The sequence below is a fragment of the Mixophyes fleayi genome, chromosome 4, assembly GCF_038048845.1.
Source record: "Mixophyes fleayi isolate aMixFle1 chromosome 4, aMixFle1.hap1, whole genome shotgun sequence".
Lineage (NCBI taxonomy): Eukaryota > Metazoa > Chordata > Amphibia > Anura > Limnodynastidae > Mixophyes > Mixophyes fleayi.
In genome coordinates, this window is record NC_134405.1 from 27,189,964 (window position 1) to 27,213,880 (window position 23,917).

The 23,917-nt window shown below is 42.8% G+C and overlaps 1 protein-coding gene across 1 annotated transcript in view; it reads right to left on the bottom strand.

The window, feature by feature from the left end:
• Window positions 1–1,062: 1,062 nt before the first annotated feature.
• LOC142150593 (NXPE family member 3-like) overlaps window positions 1,063–23,917 on the bottom strand; it is a 32,308-nt gene continuing 9,453 nt past the window's right edge. Inside the window, 3 exon segments of the mRNA XM_075205792.1 lie at window positions 1,063–1,595; window positions 10,877–11,092; window positions 13,555–13,625. Of these exon segments, the coding sequence (XP_075061893.1) occupies window positions 1,063–1,595; window positions 10,877–11,092; window positions 13,555–13,625 (820 nt within the window).

Sequence of the window (23,917 nt, forward strand, 5' to 3'; positions counted from 1 at the left end):
TTCTCTGAAAACCCACCTCTTCAGACAAGCTTATGATATTCCTCAACCACCATCTTAATCTTCCCTATTACCACCCTCTACGCAGCTAACACAAGACAACAACCCTCTGACCCACATTGGTACACACACAGCCCACTCAGCTGGTCCAGTGTGCAATATGATGTAGCACATGTCCTTGTGTTTCAAACTCCCATTGTCCCACAGATTGTAAGCTTGCGAGCAGGGTCCTCTCACCTCTTTGTCTATATGTATTACCCAGTATTGTTTTATTAATGTTTGTTCCCAATTGTAAAACGCTATGGAATTTGCTGGCGCTTTATAAATAAATGATGATGATGATGATATACCCCCACATATCAATACTACACCCTCCATACTAACCCCCAATTAACATTACTTCCCTCTACAAGCCCCCAAATAATATTACTAGCCCTCCCACCTCAGTATTACAACACACTACCACACAAGCCCCCACATAAAAATACTACATCCCCTAACCATCCCTCACATAACAATAATACACCCCCACATAACATTAATACAGATGGGTATGAGATGGAAGAGGAATAAAAAGGATGATTGACACCGTATGTTTATATTAGTAAAACTAATTCAGTGGTAAATAAAATATTGTACTTATGTCCTGAAACTACTAACTTGGCCTGATAGAGAGAACATTGAGGTATCTTCAGATTTATCTTCTAATTTTTGGTCTAATTATTGGTGCTAGAATGGTGAAGTTTAAGTAACTCATTTAAGCTTCATCATTTACTGTAATATTTTTTATTAGGTTTGTTATAAGCTTTATTTTATAGTAGTAAACAATATTAAAAAACAAGTACATAATAACCAAATAGTTATGAAACATTTCCTTCATCATAATTTTATTTGAATCCTCTAAAAAAAACTCCCCCCCTCAATGGTCAAAGTGCAAATGTTGTTAAGATAACACCGTTTATATTAATATATGTTTTAACTAATTATTATCACATGACCAACTAATGTCCATACCAAAATACAAGATGGTAGCATTGGTTTGGTGACTTAAAAGTGTCTTGTCTCTCATTGTGGACATATGTAAGACAACATAAGATCCACCTCATTCCTTACAACTGGTGGACCTGGGTGGATTTCGTCAGGAAGATAGTGGCAGGATGTCATGTCCCAGGCATCCAGGATAGTGACAGCCATTCCCTTGAAGGCTGCCCTCAGTAAGATGTCCAGCTGAAGAGACAACCAGTCACTGCTATAAATTAATTTGACACCTGTGTTAGCTGATTTAATTATCACAGTTGTCTGAGGGCTACGGAAAAGTAGAGATGCAATTGCCTGATGGACCCGATCCAACCTTTCTAAATAGACCCTCACAGGGTAGTTGGTGAAGTGGGCCCACAGGGTCAATACAACAATAGTATGAGGTCCACCACCAATTCCAGCTAAGTGGGCTGCCTCATAGTGCAGGTCAGAAATCAGAGTCTTGGAGGTCCTCAAGGGAAGTCCATGGGACCTATATCGCATGGCCAGACCAGCATTAGCATCCACTGCTAGCAGAGGCCCTGGATAGTAATTTGTATGCAAGTCTATCCTCTTGAGACCTAAGGAGCAAAGAAAAAAATAACTATTGTTACCTGACCATCATCATATTATAACTATAACAATTATATTATAACTATTTGAACTCTCATTAATGAATTCTACAACTGGCCTTCCAATATTGGCTGTAAAATTATTTACCTGGGTGGTGGTGACAATTTCATTACCTCAATATAAAATAAATAGATTCAACTAAATTCTTTCAAGAAATAGAATGTGCAACTAAAATTATTAAAGGACAATATTGTTCTGTATGTTCATCAAAAGTTGCACATGCGGTTTAAATTTTTAATCCTGTAATTCATTTAATCAACATCTTTATCCTGGTATCCTGATAATCCAGATTGTTCCAAGACTTGATACATAATTAAGGGAAAACTATAACATAAGACTTTGTTTACAGAAGCAATGATGTAATTTGTAAGGTTGAGCTATCAGCATAAGTACTGAAATGCTTAAGACTTTCTGAACAATTGTCACCACCTCCTACTATGTGTGTCTAATTCTTAGGGGTAAATTTATCAAGCCACGGATTTGAAAAAGTGGAGATGTTGCCTACAGCAACCAATCAGATTCTAGCTATCATTTTGTAGAATGTTCTGAATAAGTGATAACTACAATGTGATTGGTTGCTATAGGCAATATCTCCACTTTTTCAAGCCCTTAGTGTTTGCATTGCAAGCCATGCTGAACATGGAAGGTTGGACGGGGACTCCTATCTAGAGGTTTTTAAATAAGCGATCTGTATTTGGGACATTGAATAAAAGTAGATTGTGACTAATATGTAATTGAGCAACAAAAATATCTGTTATGAAACTAGTACAGTTGTCATCGGCAAGATGTTTAGGTGGATTTATCTAAAAAAGTTTTATCACTGCACTGAAGTCTCCGATATAAAACGTAATGGCGGGGTGCTGAGAAGGAACCAACATAATATTTCTCATTTAAGACAAAAAGTTCTATTTTAGATTCATCCATTCACAGAACATTCTTCCAGTAGTTTTCTGACTCATCCAGGTGGTCTTTAGCAAACTTTAGGGGGACAGTAATATTCTTCTTGGAGAGTAGCATCTTTCTTGCTGTCATCTCATGGACATTATTTTAGTTCAGTGTTTGCCTTACCTTATTTTTATGACTCAGATGTAGATATGAACACATTATGCAGAAATTCAGAAAATTTGAAAGGGTTCTCAAACATTCTAGCATCTAAATATATATTGTAGCACTTCTGACACATTCTGACACTGACACCCCGCAGACATCAGACACAGACAGCTTCTTGCCTCAAATAGGCGGTGCCTTATTATGTGCATTAAAATAAACAGCAATAATTGTCAGGATGACACCGATAAACGATCCCACATTGTTTTCATCTCTTGATGAACCTAATGCTAACTAGACACTTTAGTCTCCTAACTGGACACTGGCCAGCTCTTCTAACATTGGTCACTTTGTATAGCAGCACAGTATAGATTTAAATTCCATAAACCCCTTGCTTTAAGCTAATTACCTCAATAGACCATCTGTGTGAGTTCAGCCTAGGAGTCTTGCTATGCGAATATTTAACCATGACTGTCAACTTAAGCTGCAAATTCCCCAGGACCTCACCTGTCCCAATGCAAGATATGTGTGGCATATAGGCCTTCTTGCCACATACCCACCCTTTGTGATGCAGACACCACATCTCTGTAAAAGAGAGCCTTCTTTACTATCTCTAGTGTCCTCTCAACAATGCTTATCAGTGCACTGAAGGGGACCTTATCTCCTCGACACTTAAGAACATTGTTCTGAAACAGCCTGTCCTCTCTCTGTCTCCACTCATAGCCCTTATCTTTCTATTCATCAATCATCATCAACATTTATTTATATAGCGCCAGCAGATTCCGTAGAGCTTTACAATTGGGAACAAACATTAATAAGACAATATTGGGTAATACATACAGACAGAGAGGTAAGAGAACCCTGCTCGCAAGCTTGCAATCTAAAGGACAATGGGAGTTTGAAACACAAGGGCATGTTCTACATCATATTGCACAATGGACCAGATAGAATGCAAGGTAAAAGTATTGAGTGGGCTGTGTGTGTGGAAATGATGGTCAGAGGGTTGTTGTCTTGCATGGGTGCAGCCCGGAAAACATCCTGTAACTGAGGATGGGAGGATGTGATAAGAGTGGAAGAGAGACGTAGATCTTGTGAAGAACGGAGGTGTCGAGTTGGGAGATATTTTGAGACAAGTGAGGAAATGTATGTTAGTTTGTAAGCCCCTTCCAATTGTGTTTGTATTATGACGTTGAGGTAAGTTTACTGGCACACCGCACAAGCCCTCCTCACTGCTACATGGATTCCGGGCCAGTAAAACCTGCGTAAAACCTGTCCACTTGTTCTCCCTTCCACTAAGTGTCCGCCACCCATCTGAGTGTGCTACCTTTGTCCCTTTCATTGTTGCCATTCGGAACAGAAATCATTTTTGACAACATATAATGATCTACAGCCTGCCGAGTTGGCAGCTATCGCTATAACAACAACATCTTATGCCGCTTTAAAGCCATGTTTTAAAGTCACATCCTTTTTTTGGTCTCATACAAAGTTCGTCAAATGCAAACACTCTGGATAATTTGACCAGTCTACCATCTCACTAACAGACAAGGCGGGCACATCATTGATGTCACCAGCCAATGCTAATTTTGTTTGTCCAGGCTTGCCAAAATGGTGACATTTTTGCCACATCCCCCAGGATAGCATTCTGGGATGGCAAGTCCCCATGACCAAGTTCTACATACTGTGAGTTCCTTGGCAGATCCTTTAAAACTGAGCTTCCAACCAGTGTCTCAGTTGCCGTCATATCCAGCTGGACCTGCTCACAGAGGACCAATTTCTAATCATGTTTATCGGTATTAGTGCTCTTGGATTTAAAATGTCCAAGCTGTCTTCTCTTGAAACACCTTTGGTTTGACAACTTCAGAGCTCGACCACGACCAACAGCATCACCACAAAGCATCCCTGGCCAAACAGTGCTATAAGGCTCTACTGACCCGACAGCTCTATGAGGCTCAACTGATCGGACAGCACCACAAGGCTCCACCGACTTAACAGTGCAATGTGGTACCACAGACTGAATGGTGCTAAGAGAGAACTCATTGGAGACTGGAACTCCAGGCCAACACTATTGATGCTTTCATCCTTAGTGTTCATTAGCCTGCTCAGAGAGGATGCCAAGGCCACAGCTTTGTCACGGTCATTGGCATGCTTATCAGAAAACATATTTTCTTCATGGAGCAATTGTTCAAGCTTTTCACACTTTGCAGCTAGATGAAGCCTCTCTAAATTGCATTCCACAAGTTCCTTTATCGACTCTCTTTATGTGTACACCTTTTACTGAACCATGACAAGCTCTTGTTTCAGCGCATCAATCTCTTGGTCATTCTCCACTGCTATCTCTTTAGGAGCTTCCAATGGTCTTTCATTTGCTTCAAACAACTCTTGCAATTCATTTGTTAAGGACTCAAACACAGCTTTTTGGGCTTTTATCTTTTCAACACACTGTTGCTTTAAGTCCCTCAACTCTTTTTCAAGCCAGGAGATTTCTTCTCTAAAAGTTTTCTCCATGCGGTCATAAACTGCCATGTCCACTTAATATTCTATGAAAGTTTTCTCTAAGCATTGATACTCTTCCCTGGCCACATAATCTGACGCAGGTAACACCAGGCTTGCGCAAAGAGCATGAGATTTACCAATTTCACTTCCGCTCTGAAAATTACTATGCAATTTTTCCAATTCACCATACTGGGAATCAATTTCAGACATACCTATTTTCTGACATACAGTATTTTATTCTTTCTCTTGCTCATCTTGGCTGAAGTAAATAAGATTTATGCTGGAAGCAATTGCTTTTAATTTCTATTGTAGCCTTTATATGCATTTTATCTTTACACATCCACCAATTTCCACAGACCATTAGTAAAACAAACAGGTGCGTTAGCCTCCCACACTGGTAAAACAGCAGACTTTTGTGGACCACACCCAACTCAATGTTCAGTGAATAAACAAGGTGTGGCCATACAATGCCCAGCCATTTTTAAAACTTTTGCTTTCTTTGCAAAAACAAAACAAGTGCTGATCAGCTCTTAGTATATTGCTCATTTCTTTCCACAGACAAAATATTTAATTTCTATGCAATACAGCAATATCTCCACTACAACTGACAGCTTTACAACAGTTTGGTGTGTAATAGTGGCATTCAATACTATCCACTTACCACCCTTGCTTCTGGAGACTTGGTGGACAGCTGTATGTTGACTTTCCTTTACGGATCCCACAAAGACACCACTTGTGATTAGTATTCTATATGAACCAGTCATACAGCAATGTTGCTCAAGGGGTCTGAGGGCTGTTGTCTTGTGTGAATTTTGTAAAGGGTGGACTAGGGAGGGTATGAAGGTGGTTGAGGAATATTATAAGCTTCCCTGAAGAGGTGGGGTTTTCAGAGAACATTTGTAGACCAGAAAAAAGTCTTATTGTGGACGAGGAGGGAATTCCACAGAGTGGGTGCAGCTTGAAAAAAGTCCTGTAAACAGGAATGAGAGGATGTAATGAGAGTGGATGAGAGACGCAGATCTTGTGCAGAATGGAGTTTTTGAGGTGGGAGATATATTAAAACAAGTGAGGAGATGTCTGTTGATGCAATTTTTTTGATGGCCTTGTAGGCTAGTAGAAGTATTTTATATTGGATTTGGTAGAAAACAGGCAACCAATGTAAAATCTGACAGAGTGAAGAGGAAGAACAATTTGCAAGGAACATCAATCTAGCCGCTGCGTACAAAATAGAATCAACACAAAACAATAAACAGCAATACTTGTCAGGTTGACACCAGTGAACAATCCCACATTGTTTACACCTCCAGGTGACCCTGAAGCTAACTAGACACCTTACTCTCCTAGCACTATATATATATATATATATATATATATATATATATAAACATCTAAAAGAGGCGGTAGTTATTTAGCTGGCAATCTGCAGAGAAAGGCTACAGACAGAGTTTCACAATTATACACTAGTTCACCTACACTAAAGAGGTACAGGTGGTGGACATATGTGTGACAAAATAATAGTAAAGAGTCTGGTTTAACTTACATATTTTGGGGAATTAAAAAACATAATTTCCACAGCAAGCAGTAGCCTGGCAGGGTGTATCTGCAATTAAACAGAGCACCTGCAAAGAGCTCCGTTTTAAAGGCAGGGTGGGAGTGTCATCTGGCCCGGTGTACACATGGCTTTGAAAAGATACTGCCGGTCATGTCCCATTAGTCAGAGAACCTGTCCCAAACCCATGTACAGGGCACCCCAACACCAATCTACAAGTTCCCATTGAACAGATAGCCAAGGACCTAGTGGGGCTGCTGGAGAAATCCGCTTGTGGGGACCAATATATACTACTGGTGCTTGACAATGTGACCCGATATCCAGAAGCAATCCCCCAACGGAACATAAAGTCCAGCGTCATTGCTTAAGAGTTTGTATTGATGTTTACAAGCTTGGATATATCCCAAGGAAATTCTTATGGACCAGGGCTCACTGTTCATGTCCAAGCTGATGAAGGACATGTGCCAGTTGTTAGGGGTGATGACTTTTCACACCTCCGCATACTATCCACAGATGGATGGCTTGGTAGAGGGATTTAACCACATATTAAATCACTTTTAGCTAAGCAAAGCAGAAAGATTGAGACCCACTTATCCCATATTTGATGTTTGCCATCCGTGTGGTACCTCAAGCCTCTGTGTGTGCAGTGATGACTTTGCAATTACCTTAGCCGGGTAGTATGTGCGCCTGTGCAACTACCACTGGGGATGCTGCTGATCCTGTGTTGAGCTTCCAGGAGTTGCTCCGATATTGCCGTACTATACGAGTGCTGTGTGCTTCTTGTAACCGCTTCTGATGCTGCTCCCGGGTGTTCGCTCTGCACTGATAGCCACGCATGCGCGGCTGGTGTGTCTCAGAAAGAAAATAGATCTACATGGTGAAGTACATGGTAATTCACTTTATGTATGAATACCACACTTACAGAAGGTTGGTGAATACAGGACAGATAAACACAAATCAATAGATGATGTGGAGGTATGATGTGCTCCAACACATTTCGTCCTGGTCTGGACTTTCTCAAGGAGTTACTAAATGTTTGCAGGAGTGGTTGTTATAAAGATGGGGGGAGCCGGTGATTGGATGGAATAGCGTGGAGGTGATTGGCTAATGTAGTAGACCAATGGTATGTATTGTCCAGCTTAACGTGGATACAAAGTAGCTAGGTAACATGTGTATCAGAATGCAAGACATTGCGTTTTGGGAAACATTAAATGTGACTATAATGAATACGTTGCTGGGCGAATGTATGGAGCAGTAATTGTGACTTATGAGTTTCGGGGCCATGAATAAAATGTTAGATGGTGATCGAGCGATATCCTCAGTGTTAGCAAATGTAGATAAATGGATATGATTACAGGACATGCAGGGCAATAGTAAAAAGTAGGAAATTTGATATGAGGGCTGGAAACTAGTGCTTCGTAGCGAACCATGGAAAGGTGTGAAATACAGATCAGAGACCAGACTGGTCCATATGGGTTGTGGACCGGTGTGTGGTTGGGAGTGCAGCAGTAAGATGTCGCTATGATGGGTCTGTGGACACATGGATGTAGAAGTGGCCATGTGACATGTTAGGCATAATGTGGTGAAACTTAACATGTTACCCATGTTGATATCTATGTGGAGGTAATGGCTGAAATGTGAAAAATGAGAAAAGTGAAAAAAAATAAAATAAAAGAAAAATGAAAAGAAAAATGAAAAAAATATAGGGAATGGGATGGCCATGGGGATAACGGACCCGGGATTGAAATCGGGAACGTAGTAAGATTCTCCATTGATTAATGGGGGACATGAACACTAATTGAAGTAGACGTGATCAAATTCGGGACAAACTGTGACAAATAATGGCAAAATTGTGACATATTTATGACATAAATATGATCTGAAACACAGAAGGGGAAAACATAACGTTACTGTATCTGGAATATCAGAAATTCAGATGAATATTATTCAAAGTCGGTGCTGCTCAACCTAACCACCCCACTTTTTTGTTGTTGAGGGCATTAAACACACTTTCAAATGGCACCCATCCCACATTGGATATCTAAGAGTGATCATCAACAAGAATATGTCCAGATTTTCAGTGCTAAGTTTCAACCTATCAAAAATCAAATATGCAAAGAGCTGAGAGAGTGGTGAAACAAGAACTTCTCCTGTATTGTGAGGAGTGTTACACTCAGAGATATTCCCTCAGTCTAGATTGGCACTGGCCTAGCAAAGCACAGAGTCTAACAGCCCCCTCGTTTTCTCCAAGAACCGCCGCAAGGTGGAATGGGTTTAGCTGCTGGGAGTCTGCGGGTCGCGGCCCTTTTTTCGGCTCCTAGATGTGAGAGATAGATAGGAGAAATGGCAGCAGAGCAATGAACAAAAGACTGTACCTTAGGAGATGCTGGAGAGGATCAGATGGACGGTACAGGTGTCAATCTTGCAGGAGGGAGATCCAGGAGGAGTAGTCTGTAAGCAAGCCGGGTCTGTTACACAGTTCAGATGTCTGACCATACACAGGGATGATCCACGGTGATTAAACAGCAGGAAAGCCGGGTCTGATACACAGGAGGTTAATCAGCAGGCAGAAGGACCACAAGGACAAGCAGGTGTCAGGAGAATCAGAAGGTAAGTAACCTGTTGCTCTGACACAGGTTTGCATCAGAGCATTTCTTTTATACAGGAAGGAAGATTCAAAATCCCCACTGCGGGATCCTGTGATCAGCCCCGCCGAGGAGCCATGTGACCAGCCTTGCTGCGCACCAGGAAGTGCCGCGCGGCTTGCAGAATGGGACACAGGAGCGAGGAGAGGTAAGTCTTCTCACAAGGAGAAACCTCAGCATTCGGAAAATCCTGCTGAGAACTTTATACCTCTGACAAACCCTACCCATAAACATTCCCCATAAATGGTTCTTAGGGCCAATCTCCTCTAACAGCAGTAATAATACTGCCGCTTTCAGCATTGACGTCATGGTGTGTGTAATTTATGGCAGGCCAGTGTTTCCTACAGTCGTGTTGCTGAGGAAGTCGTCAATGCATGGTTCGGGAATCACGCTGGAGGGGTAAGTAGTGTCGTCTTTTTCAGTACCGAAATTTAGTACCCAACCCCATTTTACAACATTAGCACACAAGCATGAATCTTAAAAATAATTGTAAAATGTATATTTTAAAGATAATAGCTAAACCAAGAATATACTTTGGATAATTGCATAGTGTTACAACTCTGCCTGTTATTTGTACCTAGCAGCAGTATCTTATACCACCAGAGGTGCTGCTGTTCTGTTCCTGAACTTTACTACATGCCTGAAGGAGTTAATCACCTTGCATTATGCCTGATTAGAACTGCACCTGTTGCACTGCTTTAAGTACCTGCCTCAAGCTGTGCTCTGAGCAGTTCATCCTTGTATACCTGGCTGCTGCTTGTGTTCCCCCTGTTCCTGTTTGATTCTGCTGATATTTGTTCTCCTGTTGTGACCTTGGCCTGTTTACCATTTATGCTTGTCTGCTCGTGACCCCGAACCTTGCCTGGATACTGCTGGACATCTCGTTACCTTAGACCTTGGCCTGATTACCGGACTATGCAAGTTTGCTTGTGACATTTACTTTGCCTGGACTCTGTTTGCTTCCTGGACTAAACTTTTGCATCCTGGAATTGGGTAACTCACCTTTATTATCCCTGCATTCAAACTATATTAGTATTCTGTGGAACCAGTTATTTCTGTGTACCTTCCTGCCATACCTGTTCATTATACCTGTTTATGAAAACCTGCATGTTCCTGGAACTGAATCCTTGCTTATATAGTTTGCTGGAATAAAGACATTTGTATTATACTTCTGTATCTGCTTGCTGAGTTTACTAGGAATCATAACACATAGATAGAGACTTATTTTAGTATAATAAGTTAGTATAAACTGTTATAAGTTCACAGTTCATTTCATCAACCAACTATGATGACTTCATGCTGATTACATGCTTATTATACTTTACTGTGTTGTGCCTCTGAAAGAATAAATGCTCCATAAAATATATTATTCAAGTCTGAATGCAGTTCCAGTTTCCTACAACAAGAATACAGATAAATAGAGGTTTCTACATAGAATAATGTGCCCCATTTACTGTCACTGAATTATAGTAGAAAAACAAAGTGAAAATCTTACTGGGAATGAACGTCTCCAAATATTCAAACCATTGGCGCAGAGTGGAGTCTCCGAGCATGTGAATGTCTTTTTCTTTGAGACAGGCAAGAGCATCAGACGGCTGAGGAAAATGTCGCCCCAAACATGTAAGGGATGTCCACACATCACCATAATAGAAGCCAGAAGGCTGTGTAGTATTCTGGCCAGGTCTGCAGACCGAGAGATTGGAGGTGAGTCCTGAATAAAAGAGAGTGAGTGAGAATGAGTGAGATGAATGAGAATGAGAGACAAAATTGAGTGACTGAGAATGAGAGACAAAAAAATTAAGGAAACCTCCATTTTCCTTTTTTTGTAACCATATTTTATCTGGGCGCACACCCTCACAATATATGTAATAATGAAGTCACTTCCTGCACAGGACTCCTCCCACAAACACCTATAAACAAAAGTGAAAACACAGACATTTTCCTTCTCTTTTCACATGAACATTTGAAGAGAAGACATTAATCTTCTCTTCCCTCTCCCATCCTCTCCACCACCTTATCACATCCATAAACATGGTTCACCAGAATGAATAATTGAACATACTGTACACCAACATGGAAGGCTGAATATATTAATAGATGGGAAAAATAATACTGAGTTGGTTGGGATGTATGGATTACTGGGATCAGTGTGATGTCGTTGCTGGTAAATGACTTGTGATATGAATAAGGATTATAAATGGGAGCAGTAATAATTGTATATTGTTATGATTGGATTAGTTATTGATATTGAAGTGTTTGTGATATATGTATAGGACAGTCAGTATGATACAGTATATATATTGTGGCAAAGAGAAGGGTCCATAGACAGGAGTTAGACATTTAACCGTCAATCTGCAGAGCAGGGCTGCAAACGGAGTTACAAATTTGTACTGTAGTGCACCTAGGTTAAAGAGATACAGGTGGAGAACATATGTGTGGCAAAATAATAGTAAAGAGTCTGATTTAACTTACATATTTTGAAGTGGTTTAAAAATCATCTTTCCCACAGCCAGCAGCAGCCTGACAGGGTGTGTCTGCAATCAAACAGAACACCTGCAAAGAACTCCCTTTCAAAGGCAAGGTGGGAGTGTCATCTTTCCATAAAGTTAGTTCTGTGGGAGGAGTGTAAACTATTTAAATCTGTCATTTCCTTTTATACATTGAGATTGATGGGTGGTGTCTAGGGAGCTGGCTGTTAGCATTAGGGTCAAAAGAAAGTGTGTACAACTTTATGTTTAAATTACTTTGCCATCCTGACAATAAAAGCAAAGTAAAAAACAAGAAGGTAGTGGTGCTGTGATAAGGAATCTACATGAAAATGCTGTATTGTTTAGAAGGAATATTAGCTAGATTGTCATATTAGAATACTTCTGCACGATATAGGACTACTGAGCTGATGCTGCTAACATGGGAATTATAATGGAACCTAGGAATTATACATACAGGTGGCAATATGAGTTATATGAGAGACAGAGGGATGATAAGTAACTGTACTTACACACCGATATTGTATCATCTATTAATCAATAATAATATGTACTGTGTGTAAGATTATGTTAATGAAAATACATTGTACCATTATTGTGAAAATAAAGTATACTATTTTATACATATATATCTGCATTGTGATAGTGTGTTTTATACAGTCTACATAGAGTAATTGTTAAACAAAGAGGGATTTATATTACGTAATGTGATTAAAGGACTGTAGTGGGCGTGACTTATAAGGAAACATTTGAACAGCATGTAAGTAATTAAGGAGACTATCTAGGACCAGCACATGGAAATAACTAGTGTATAATATTCATATTCATATGTCCTATTCTCCTTTAACAGGGTCCCTCTCCCTGAAATGCCATAATTTCTGCAACTCATCTACCTCCCAAAATCATTTGTATAGGTATCATCTCAATAGAGTTAGTCTCACACAATGGTTGTACAAAAGACAGTACCAGACTGATAAAGTGCCATAGCCATTTAATCAGATATTTCTCAATCATTACAACAAGGGATTGGACCACGTTTTTTTCTCACACGCTCTCTTGCAGCAATAATTGTACTGTTGATTTTGGGGATTCACTCTTTAACTCATCTCAGTTTCTGGTCTTATTCTGTATGAATGGACAACGACACGGTGCCACTTCCTTTGTATGCTGTATACAACACCGTTATCTATAAAAGCTTTTGTCAAATAGATTGTAAGCTTGCGAGCAGGGCCCTCTAACCTCTCTGTCTGCCTCTATTACCCAGTATTGTTTTATTACTGTATTTGTTCCCAATTGCAAAATGCTGCCTAATATGTTAGCTCTGTATAAACAAATGTTGTTGATGATGATGATGGTGAAGTATTTATTAATTTTACTGCGTGAAAAACAGTATAATTGTGGAGCACTAAATGCACTTTAGCATTAATATAATGACAGCTCACATTGGGTTATATATCCAGTTCTGCTCTGTGTGGCTAAACAAATCCACCTCTACAAACAGATTGAAAAAAGGAATTAATTGATCAAAAAGACTACTAGCTTTGGGGGGAATGAAAACATAAATATTACAAGGTGAAGATGCGGAGAAGTAATAGAAGGGGAGAGGAACTTTTACTGACGTCAACAGGAAAAAGATAAAGTTATAGCTATAGAATTAACATAAGTCTATTGTCCTGCAGTAACCTACCCAACGAGCTGTTATCTGAGATGACATTGATTGGAGGAACCCTGCCAGGGATAATCTTGTCAGTGACAGAGCTGGAGAAAAACAATAATTGTGTCACGGGCACTAGGAGTCTTTACCCAGGGATCACCAGGTGATAGGCTTACCAGAGCAGTATAGGTGGTAATATGGTACTCTGGTAGCAGGGTGATCACGGAACAGGAAATAGCAGATGATGAGATGCTCAGGAAAGTCTATGACTAGCAGCACTGGCAATATGGAGGTAGTAATACACGAGGAACTGTATGGACAAAGGACACGTGAAGGTAGTCAGTGGTCTGCGGTAGCAAGTTGTACCACTGCTATAGTGAGGAGGAATGTCCAACAGAAACGAGGAGGTGATGAGAGTCAGCGGTCTGCGGATAGCAAGTTGTACCGCTGTCTGAGTGAAGGAATGGAATCCAAGTGGAGGTATCCGGGGAGTCAGTGGTCTGCGTTAGCAAGTTGTACCACTGCTATGTGAGAGGATACTGGAACAGGTGAAACTGTAAACAGGAGTCAGTGGTCTGCCACTAGCAAGTTGTACTACTGAATATATATGTGAGGAGGTGCACGGGGAGAGACTGCAACACAATATATACACGGGCACCTAGACTTTGATCCACAGTAATATGCACAACATAAATGTATAAATGACTGAACAACACTGCCAATATAGAAAGTCTCTTGAAGTAATCCGGCATAAGATAACACAGTCAATGATGGCAATAGACTCAGCGGATAGTACACTCCAGAGGAGAACCAACACAGTCCAGCAAGGTATGCAATACACAGCACAGTCAATGGGAAGTATGCATACCGTGGTTCAGGAGAAGGCAGTCAGACAGGAGTGCAGAGATACCTGAAGGGCAGGAGGCCAGCAGGATACAAGTCCCTGGATGGGTGAAGCAGGGGTCTAGCAGGTGCAGCGCACAGGTAGGTAGACCAGCAGGGAACACAGGAAGGCGTGGAGAGCGGATCAGCAGTAGATGGATGAGTAGCGCTGAGAAGTAACAGCAGCGGGTCTCTGCGGGAACACGGAGGTAACCAATAGCAACCAGCAGGTGCAGCGCACAGGTAGGTAGACCAGCAGGGAACACAGGAAGGCGTGGAGAGCGGATCAGCAGTAGATGGATGAGTAGCGCTGAGAAGTAACAGCAGCGGGTTTCTGCGGGAACACGGAGGTAACCAATAGCAACCAGCAGGTGCAGTAACGATGGGACACCGGAGCAGAGTTGAACTGGAACAGATGATCACGGAGAGTAGCGGGTAGCAATAGTGGCAGCAGACTCAAGGAAACACGGTAGAGTAGACAAGGACTGAAGACTGAAGCGCACAGAGGCAGCGGATAGGAATCAGCTAAACAGTCACGATGAAACACAGACGAGTTGCAGGTTGAAGACTGTAGTGCACGGAGGCAGCGGATAGGAATCAGCTAGCAGTCACGATGATGAAACACAGACGAGTTGCAGGTTGAAGACTGTAGTGCACGGAGGCAGCGGATAGGCATCAGCTAACAGTCCCAATAATAAATGGTAGAGTTGAAGAGATTAGAAGACTGTAGTGCACGGAGGCAGCGGATAGGAATCAGCTCACAGTCACGATGATTCAGTAGATGGTAGAAGTGGTATGGGAACCACAGTAGTAGAAGTGGTTTGGAAACCACAGAGGTAGAAGTGGTTTGGAAACCACAGGAATCAGCAGGGCTGAATAAACAAGGAAACACAGGAACACCTTCAGAGACTCATGGGGAATGAGACTCCAAGATCAGGCAATGTGGTGATGACCACAGGTGCTTAATATAGGGAGGTTGCCTGATCTGCCAATTAAGTTAAAGGAACATACACTGGAGGTATAGAAAGGACTGCGCATGCGCAGTCCCTCAGGATGGAGGACGGCCACGGTTCCTAAATGTCCGGGAAGAAGCACTCACAGTCCGGTGAGTGACAGTACCCCCCCTTTTAAAGGTGGGCACAGAACGCCTGGAACCGGGCTTGTCCGGATTTTTGGAATAAAACTTCTTCAGAAGGGCAGGAGCATTAAGATCTTCAGCTTTGATCCATGAACGCTCCTCAGGACCAAAGCCCTTCCAATGAACGAGGAAACGGAGGACTCCTCGCGAAATTTTTGCATCCAATACCTCAGTAATCTCGAAATCCTCCTCCTGATGAACTTGAACTGGCTGCGGTGCTGAGGAAGGAGTCGAGAAACGGTTGATGATGAGAGGTTTGAGCAAGGACACATGGAAGGCATTGGAGATCCGAAGATTCTTAGGAAGAAGAAGTTTAACACATACTGGATTGATAACTTGAATGATCCTATATGGACCAATAAAACGAGGGGCGAATTTCATAGATGGAACCTTCAAACGAATATTTTTGGTAGATAACCAGACACGATCTCCAATTTTTAGTGGTGGAATAGCCCGCCTCTTCTTATCTGCGAAAGACTTATATTTGTTAGATGTCTTCTTTAAACAGGTTTTGACCTGAGACCAGATATTTTTGAAGGTCTGACAAGCAGTCTCCACAGCAGGAACTTGGGTGGGCGGGAGGGCAGGAAATTCCGGAAAAGACGGATGGTGACCGTAGACCACAAAGAATGGAGTTTTTGATGATGACTCATGGTACATGTTGTTATGGGCGAATTCAGCCCAAGGGAGCAATTCTACCCAGTTGTCTTGGTTGGCTGAAGAGAACATCCTAATAAAAGTCTCAAGATCTTGATTGACTCGTTCCGTTTGTCCGTTAGATTGCGGATGGTAAGACGATGAGAGTGCTAATCGTATGCCCAAGGTTTTACAAAGGGCCCGCCAGAATCTGGAAACGAATTGTACTCCTCTATCTGACACAATCTCAGACGGACATCCATGGATGCGGAAGATTTCTTTAATGAAATGTTCAGCCAGAGTAGACGAGGAAGGTAAACCGGACAGAGGGACGAAATGAGCCATCTTCGAAAATCTGTCTACCACTACCCAAATAGTATTGTGATTCTTACTTGGTGGCAAATCAGTCACGAAATCCATACTAATATGGGTCCAAGGCTTGGACGGAATGGGTAGTGGTCGCAGCAACCCTGCTGGAGTTCTGCGGGAGGATTTGAACTGAGAACATAAATCACAGGAAGCAATAAACTCTTTGACGTCTCTCCTCATTGAAGGCCACCAGTAACTACGAGAGAGAATCTCAAAGGTCTTATGTTCACCGGCGTGTCCAGAAAAACGAGAGGCATGAAACCACGAAAGGATTTTCCTCCTCAGAGTAGGAGGCACGAGGGTCTTCCCAAATGGTAGCATTTTGGTGGATGAAGCAGCCAGAGAAATACATTTGGGGTCTAGAATAGCATGGTTGGGAACCTCTTCTACATCAGAGGACGTCACAAAAGCTCGAGATAGAGCGTCAGCTTTCTTGTTCTTAGCAGCTGGTTTGAAGGTTATAATTAATTCAAAACGGGAAAAGAAAAGAGACCATCTTGCTTGACGAGGGTTCAAGCATTGAGCAGATTGCAAATATGACAAGTTCTTATGATCCGTGAAGATCGTCACCGGATGGCGAGCTCCTTCCAACAAGTATCTCCATTCCTCTAATGCAGCTTTGATGGCCAGCAACTCCTTGTCCCCGATAGTATAGTTTTTCTCTGCGGGCAGAAGACCCCGAGAGTAGAAGGCACAAGGATGTAATTTTTGTTGCTCCGAGCGTTGGGAGAGAATAGCTCCTAAGCCCACATTAGAGGCATCTACTTCTAGGAAGAAGGGGAGTGTCACATCAGGTTGTCGCAGAATGGGAGCAGACGAGAAGGACTCTTTGAGGATTTGAAAGGCTTGGAGAGCCTCAGATGACCATTGCTTAGTATTAGCCCCTTTCCGAGTTAAGGCCACAATGGGAGATGCAATGGATGAGAAGTCTTGAATGAAGCGTCTATAGTAATTGGCAAAACCTAAAAAACGCTGGATGGCACGAAGAGTAGTTGGCTGAGGCCAATGTAGTACAGCATTTACTTTGTCTGGATCCATCTTCAGGCCAACTCCGGAAACTATATACCCCAAGAATGGAATCTGGGGTAACTCGAATGAACATTTTTCCAATTTACAGAACAATGAGTTTTTCCGTAGTCTGGAGAGGACCTCTGCCACATGTTGGTGATGAGAAGGCAGGTCCTGTGAGAAGATCAATATGTCGTCCAGGTAGACAACGACACATACATATAATAAGTCCCGAAAGATCTCATTGATGAAACCCTGGAAAACCGCGGGGGCATTACACAGCCCGAAGGGCATTACTAAATATTCGTAATGCCCATCTCTGGTGTTAAACGCGGTCTTCCATTCGTCACCGGAACGGATTCTAATTAAATTGTAGGCACCACGAAGATCCAACTTAGTAAATATCCGAGCTCCCTTGATGCGATCAAATAGCTCAGTGATCAGCGGAATGGGATACCGATTCTTGATAGTAATGGCGTTGAGTCCACGAAAATCTATACAAGGGCGTAATGATCCATCCTTCTTTTTGACGAAGAAGAACCCAGCTCCAGCGGGAGAGGTGGAAGGTCGAATGAAGCCGCGCTGGAGATTCTCCTGTATGTACTCAGATGTGGCTTGAGTTTCAGGTAACGAGAGAGGATAGACCCGGCCCCTGGGAGGAGTCTTGCCAGGTAGAAGGTCGATCGGACAATCCCAAGAACGATGAGGAGGAAGACGTTCAGACTGAGCTTTATCAAACACATCGGCAAATGAAGCATACTGAGGAGGGAGTCCCGGGGAGGAAGATGAGATGGAAGATCGCTGTACTTTAAGAGGAATAACTTGAGAGAGACAACGATGGTGACATTCAGACCCCCAAGACGTAACTTGAGGGGTGCGCCAGTCAATCTGGGGAGAGTGACACTGAAGCCATGGAAGGCCTAAGACAATCGGACTTGTCGTAACTGGAAGAATTAAAAACGAAATTTCTTCATGGTGTAGTACACCAATCTGAAGGGTTACTGGAGACGTACTCTGGGTGATGAGACCATTGATGAGGCGTGATCCATCTATAGCCGTCACAGTAATGGGTGTTTTTAAAGTGATCACTGGTAGGGACCATTGATTCACTAGTGATTTAGAAATGAAATTTCCTGCTGCTCCGGAATCAATCAATGCCTGTGACTCAAAGGATTTGGTAGCAAAGGAAATCGTAACATCAAAAGCGCAGACTTTAGATTTCATAGACAATGGAGAGGACTCCAGGGACCCTAACTTCACCTCTCCAGAACTAGTTAGGGCCTGGCATTTCCCGATCTCTTAGGGCAAGAGCTGAGCATATGCGTGGAATCAGCACAATAGATACAGAGTCTATTCTTTACTCTTCGTTTCCTTTCCTCTGAAGATAATTTGGAACGTCCTATCTCCATGGGAATCACAGAGGATGGAGCTGGACGAAATTGAGGGTTTAAACGAAGAGGTGCTTTGACAGCTGTTGTTTTCTCAGACTCTCTTTCACGAAATCTCATATCTACACGATGGCAAAGAGAGATCAAATCTTCTAGTGACGAAGGAAGCTCTTGGGTAGTCAGTGCATCTTTAATTTTATCGGAGAGCCCCTGCCAGAAGGCGGCAACTAATGCTTCAGTGTTCCACTGAAGTTCAGAGGCTAAGATCCTAAATTGAATGACATACTGTCCTACTGTATGGGAGCCTTGTCGCAAACGAAGAATGCTGGAAGCAGCGGAGGTCACACGACCTGGTTCATCGAACACACTTCGGAACGTGGAAATGAATTTGGCACTATCTTGTAGAATTGGATCGTTTCTTTCCCACAGGGGGGAGGCCCAAGCCAGGGCTTGTCCCGAAAACAATGAGATAAGATAGGCCACTCTGGAACGATGGGTAGAAAAATTTTGAGGTTGGAGTTCAAAATGGACTGAACATTGGTTAAGGAAACCTCTACAAGTTTTGGGGTCCCCGTCATATTTTGACGGAGTAGGCAGGTGAAGCGTAGGAGCTGTAGACACCTGGGATGGCACTGGGGAAACGGAGGAAAGCACAGGAGCTTCAATATTAGCTGTAACAGTCTGTCCAGATGTTCCTTGGGAGGTTAATGATTGGTAACATTGAAGTAACAGCTGTTGGCGAGCATCCTGTTGCTCCACACGGCTGACCAGATGCTGCAGCATCTCCTTAGCGGTAGGTTCCGTATCTGGGTCTGTCATGGCCTGATCTTACTGTCACGGGCACTAGGAGTCTTTACCCAGGGATCACCAGGTGATAGGCTTACCAGAGCAGTATAGGTGGTAATATGGTACTCTGGTAGCAGGGTGATCACGGAACAGGAAATAGCAGATGATGAGATGCTCAGGAAAGTCTATGACTAGCAGCACTGGCAATATGGAGGTAGTAATACACGAGGAACTGTATGGACAAAGGACACGTGAAGGTAGTCAGTGGTCTGCGGTAGCAAGTTGTACCACTGCTATAGTGAGGAGGAATGTCCAACAGAAACGAGGAGGTGATGAGAGTCAGCGGTCTGCGGATAGCAAGTTGTACCGCTGTCTGAGTGAAGGAATGGAATCCAAGTGGAGGTATCCGGGGAGTCAGTGGTCTGCGTTAGCAAGTTGTACCACTGCTATGTGAGAGGATACTGGAACAGGTGAAACTGTAAACAGGAGTCAGTGGTCTGCCACTAGCAAGTTGTACTACTGAATATATATGTGAGGAGGTGCACGGGGAGAGACTGCAACACAATATATACACGGGCACCTAGACTTTGATCCACAGTAATATGCACAACATAAATGTATAAATGACTGAACAACACTGCCAATATAGAAAGTCTCTTGAAGTAATCCGGCATAAGATAACACAGTCAATGATGGCAATAGACTCAGCGGATAGTACACTCCAGAGGAGAACCAACACAGTCCAGCAAGGTATGCAATACACAGCACAGTCAATGGGAAGTATGCATACCGTGGTTCAGGAGAAGGCAGTCAGACAGGAGTGCAGAGATACCTGAAGGGCAGGAGGCCAGCAGGATACAAGTCCCTGGATGGGTGAAGCAGGGGTCTAGCAGGTGCAGCGCACAGGTAGGTAGACCAGCAGGGAACACAGGAAGGCGTGGAGAGCGGATCAGCAGTAGATGGATGAGTAGCGCTGAGAAGTAACAGCAGCGGGTCTCTGCGGGAACACGGAGGTAACCAATAGCAACCAGCAGGTGCAGCGCACAGGTAGGTAGACCAGCAGGGAACACAGGAAGGCGTGGAGAGCGGATCAGCAGTAGATGGATGAGTAGCGCTGAGAAGTAACAGCAGCGGGTTTCTGCGGGAACACGGAGGTAACCAATAGCAACCAGCAGGTGCAGTAACGATGGGACACCGGAGCAGAGTTGAACTGGAACAGATGATCACGGAGAGTAGCGGGTAGCAATAGTGGCAGCAGACTCAAGGAAACACGGTAGAGTAGACAAGGACTGAAGACTGAAGCGCACAGAGGCAGCGGATAGGAATCAGCTAAACAGTCACGATGAAACACAGACGAGTTGCAGGTTGAAGACTGTAGTGCACGGAGGCAGCGGATAGGAATCAGCTAGCAGTCACGATGATGAAACACAGACGAGTTGCAGGTTGAAGACTGTAGTGCACGGAGGCAGCGGATAGGCATCAGCTAACAGTCCCAATAATAAATGGTAGAGTTGAAGAGATTAGAAGACTGTAGTGCACGGAGGCAGCGGATAGGAATCAGCTCACAGTCACGATGATTCAGTAGATGGTAGAAGTGGTATGGGAACCACAGTAGTAGAAGTGGTTTGGAAACCACAGAGGTAGAAGTGGTTTGGAAACCACAGGAATCAGCAGGGCTGAATAAACAAGGAAACACAGGAACACCTTCAGAGACTCATGGGGAATGAGACTCCAAGATCAGGCAATGTGGTGATGACCACAGGTGCTTAATATAGGGAGGTTGCCTGATCTGCCAATTAAGTTAAAGGAACATACACTGGAGGTATAGAAAGGACTGCGCATGCGCAGTCCCTCAGGATGGAGGACGGCCACGGTTCCTAAATGTCCGGGAAGAAGCACTCACAGTCCGGTGAGTGACAAATTGATTAAATATTTTGAAATGTGTCAGATGCATAATTAAAAGTTAACAGGCATAAAGTAAAATTTTAATTTAGACCCCACCCTTCCAATGTATTCCTCACATCCACCCATCTTGTGGTCCATCCAGACAAAGTGGTTTTTCACTAAAGATCGATTGTAGACTTTTCCATAATTTCTCATTGTTCCAGTCTGTGCTGCCTGATTCATTGCTGTCCCTATTAGCAGGGCCGGTGCTAGGGTCCATGGCGCCCTAGGCATTTTTAAAAAAGCGGCGCCCCCCTCCCCGCAAAAATCGCTGCCCCCCTCCCCATCCCCGCAAAAATCGCCACCCTCCTCCCTCCTCTCCTCCTCCCTCCTCTCCTTAACTTGTCTCACCACCGCCGCCTCTCTGCTCCGTCTCCTCCCCTCCACTCACTGACACTAGTAAGTGGAGGGGAGGAGACGGAGCAGAGAGGTGGCGGTGGTGACAAAATAGCCTCTCCCCCCCCCCCTCCCCCGTGCATCTGAATGCTGTGCGGCGGCCGTGACAGGTATGGTCAGCGGTCGCCGCACAGTTTTAAAGTATTTTAGAATTCTGTGGCGCCCTCCAGGCGCCCTCCAGAGCCCGGCGCCCTAGGCAAGTGCCTAACCTTGCCTAATGGGAGTGCCGGGCCTGCCTATTAGTAACGCACATGAGATGACATAGGACCTGATAGCTGTGTTTTACCCAAATGTACTTGTGAACTAGTCACTTTCACTCTATCACATTTCCTGATCTCAGACATGAGTTTTAGAAGGATTTCTTTCCACTCTTTCTACTTTGCAAAACCCAGCCATCTAAGCTCGACACACTGATGATCATTTATGAAGTGCACGCAATGTGCAATACAAAATACCTGAATGGTCCAGCCTGTGCACATCAAGAGACACATTTATTTATTTATTATTTTGTTCATTGTTTAAAATGTAATTACTCTCTCCGTGGACTGCTCTACTGTGCCTCACCCTTCCCAGTTTAGGAAATACGACTAATTAACTTATTTCCCATATTCTAATCACATTGATGTCCTCCATAGCCACATATTCCCCACCTCCTCTTCAGCATGTAAAGAACAACATTTGGTTCATTGCTTCCTTGGAGCTAATTAATACGATCCTATCTGGGAACCTTGGTTTAGGTTTGCCACCTGGACTCCTCCTACTCCGTTACTACTCAGTAACTGCGCCTTACTATCCAACATTGATAGTACTGATATGAATATTTATTATTCTAGCACAAACGTTTACAATATCCATCACAGTGTTACTGCATCTAGAACTTAAATATTCCAAATTGACCTATAGCACAATTAGCTTAAACAGTCATTTAATCCTATTTCTGGTTTATTTGTACATACCTTGATAGGTGTTCTTCTCCCACTCTGGGCCTGATTCATTGAGGCACGCAAAACACTCAAAAATCAGAATACGCACCTCCGTTTTCAGCAAGGAGCTGGTGCAAATAGACGCCTGTTGATGAATACGGGTCTAGGTCCGCTCTGCTCTAACAGACAATATACGTCCAATACGTAAGTGAAATATAAAGTCACAAAAGAATGCACAGAAAAAAAAACAATTAATGTCCCATGTTAATAAAAAAGTCAATAATGACAAAACATTAAACAAATACATATTTTTTTTATAATATATATATATATATATATATATATATATATATATATATATATATATTATGATGTCATGAATGTTTACTGTACTTAAAATGTATTTTTACAGTTGCGCCTTATTGCAAACACATGTCATAGCATGCATACAAGACCAACGTCACTATCACTCAACACTTACTCCAGTACTGTAGCTGGAGCAAGTGATACAACAGAAAAACATGTATCTTTGGGATGCCCAAAGCTTGAATTGGACGTCACTGCATGCCCTTTAGACTTGGCACGCCCTTATTGTAGATTAACTACATGCATACGCCCAGTCCCCCTCCCGCCCATGAAATCGTAGACTATAGTAAGGGTCCTTTGCGCTCAAAAATTAATTAGAAGTTGCTGCGTTTACTGGGGTATGGTCCAGTTCTGGGTATGTGGAGAGCGATTTTACTCAAAATATTTCACGTATCGGCATTTACGTTACATAATGACTCACATCCTCTATCTTTTTCCCCTCCCTCCCTAATTGTATAATATAACTTTACATTTTTAAAATGTTGTGCTGATGATGTTCAATTTTTGTGTTTTTTCTGATTATTAACATACTGTTGTTACACAGATGAGCATTCTATTAT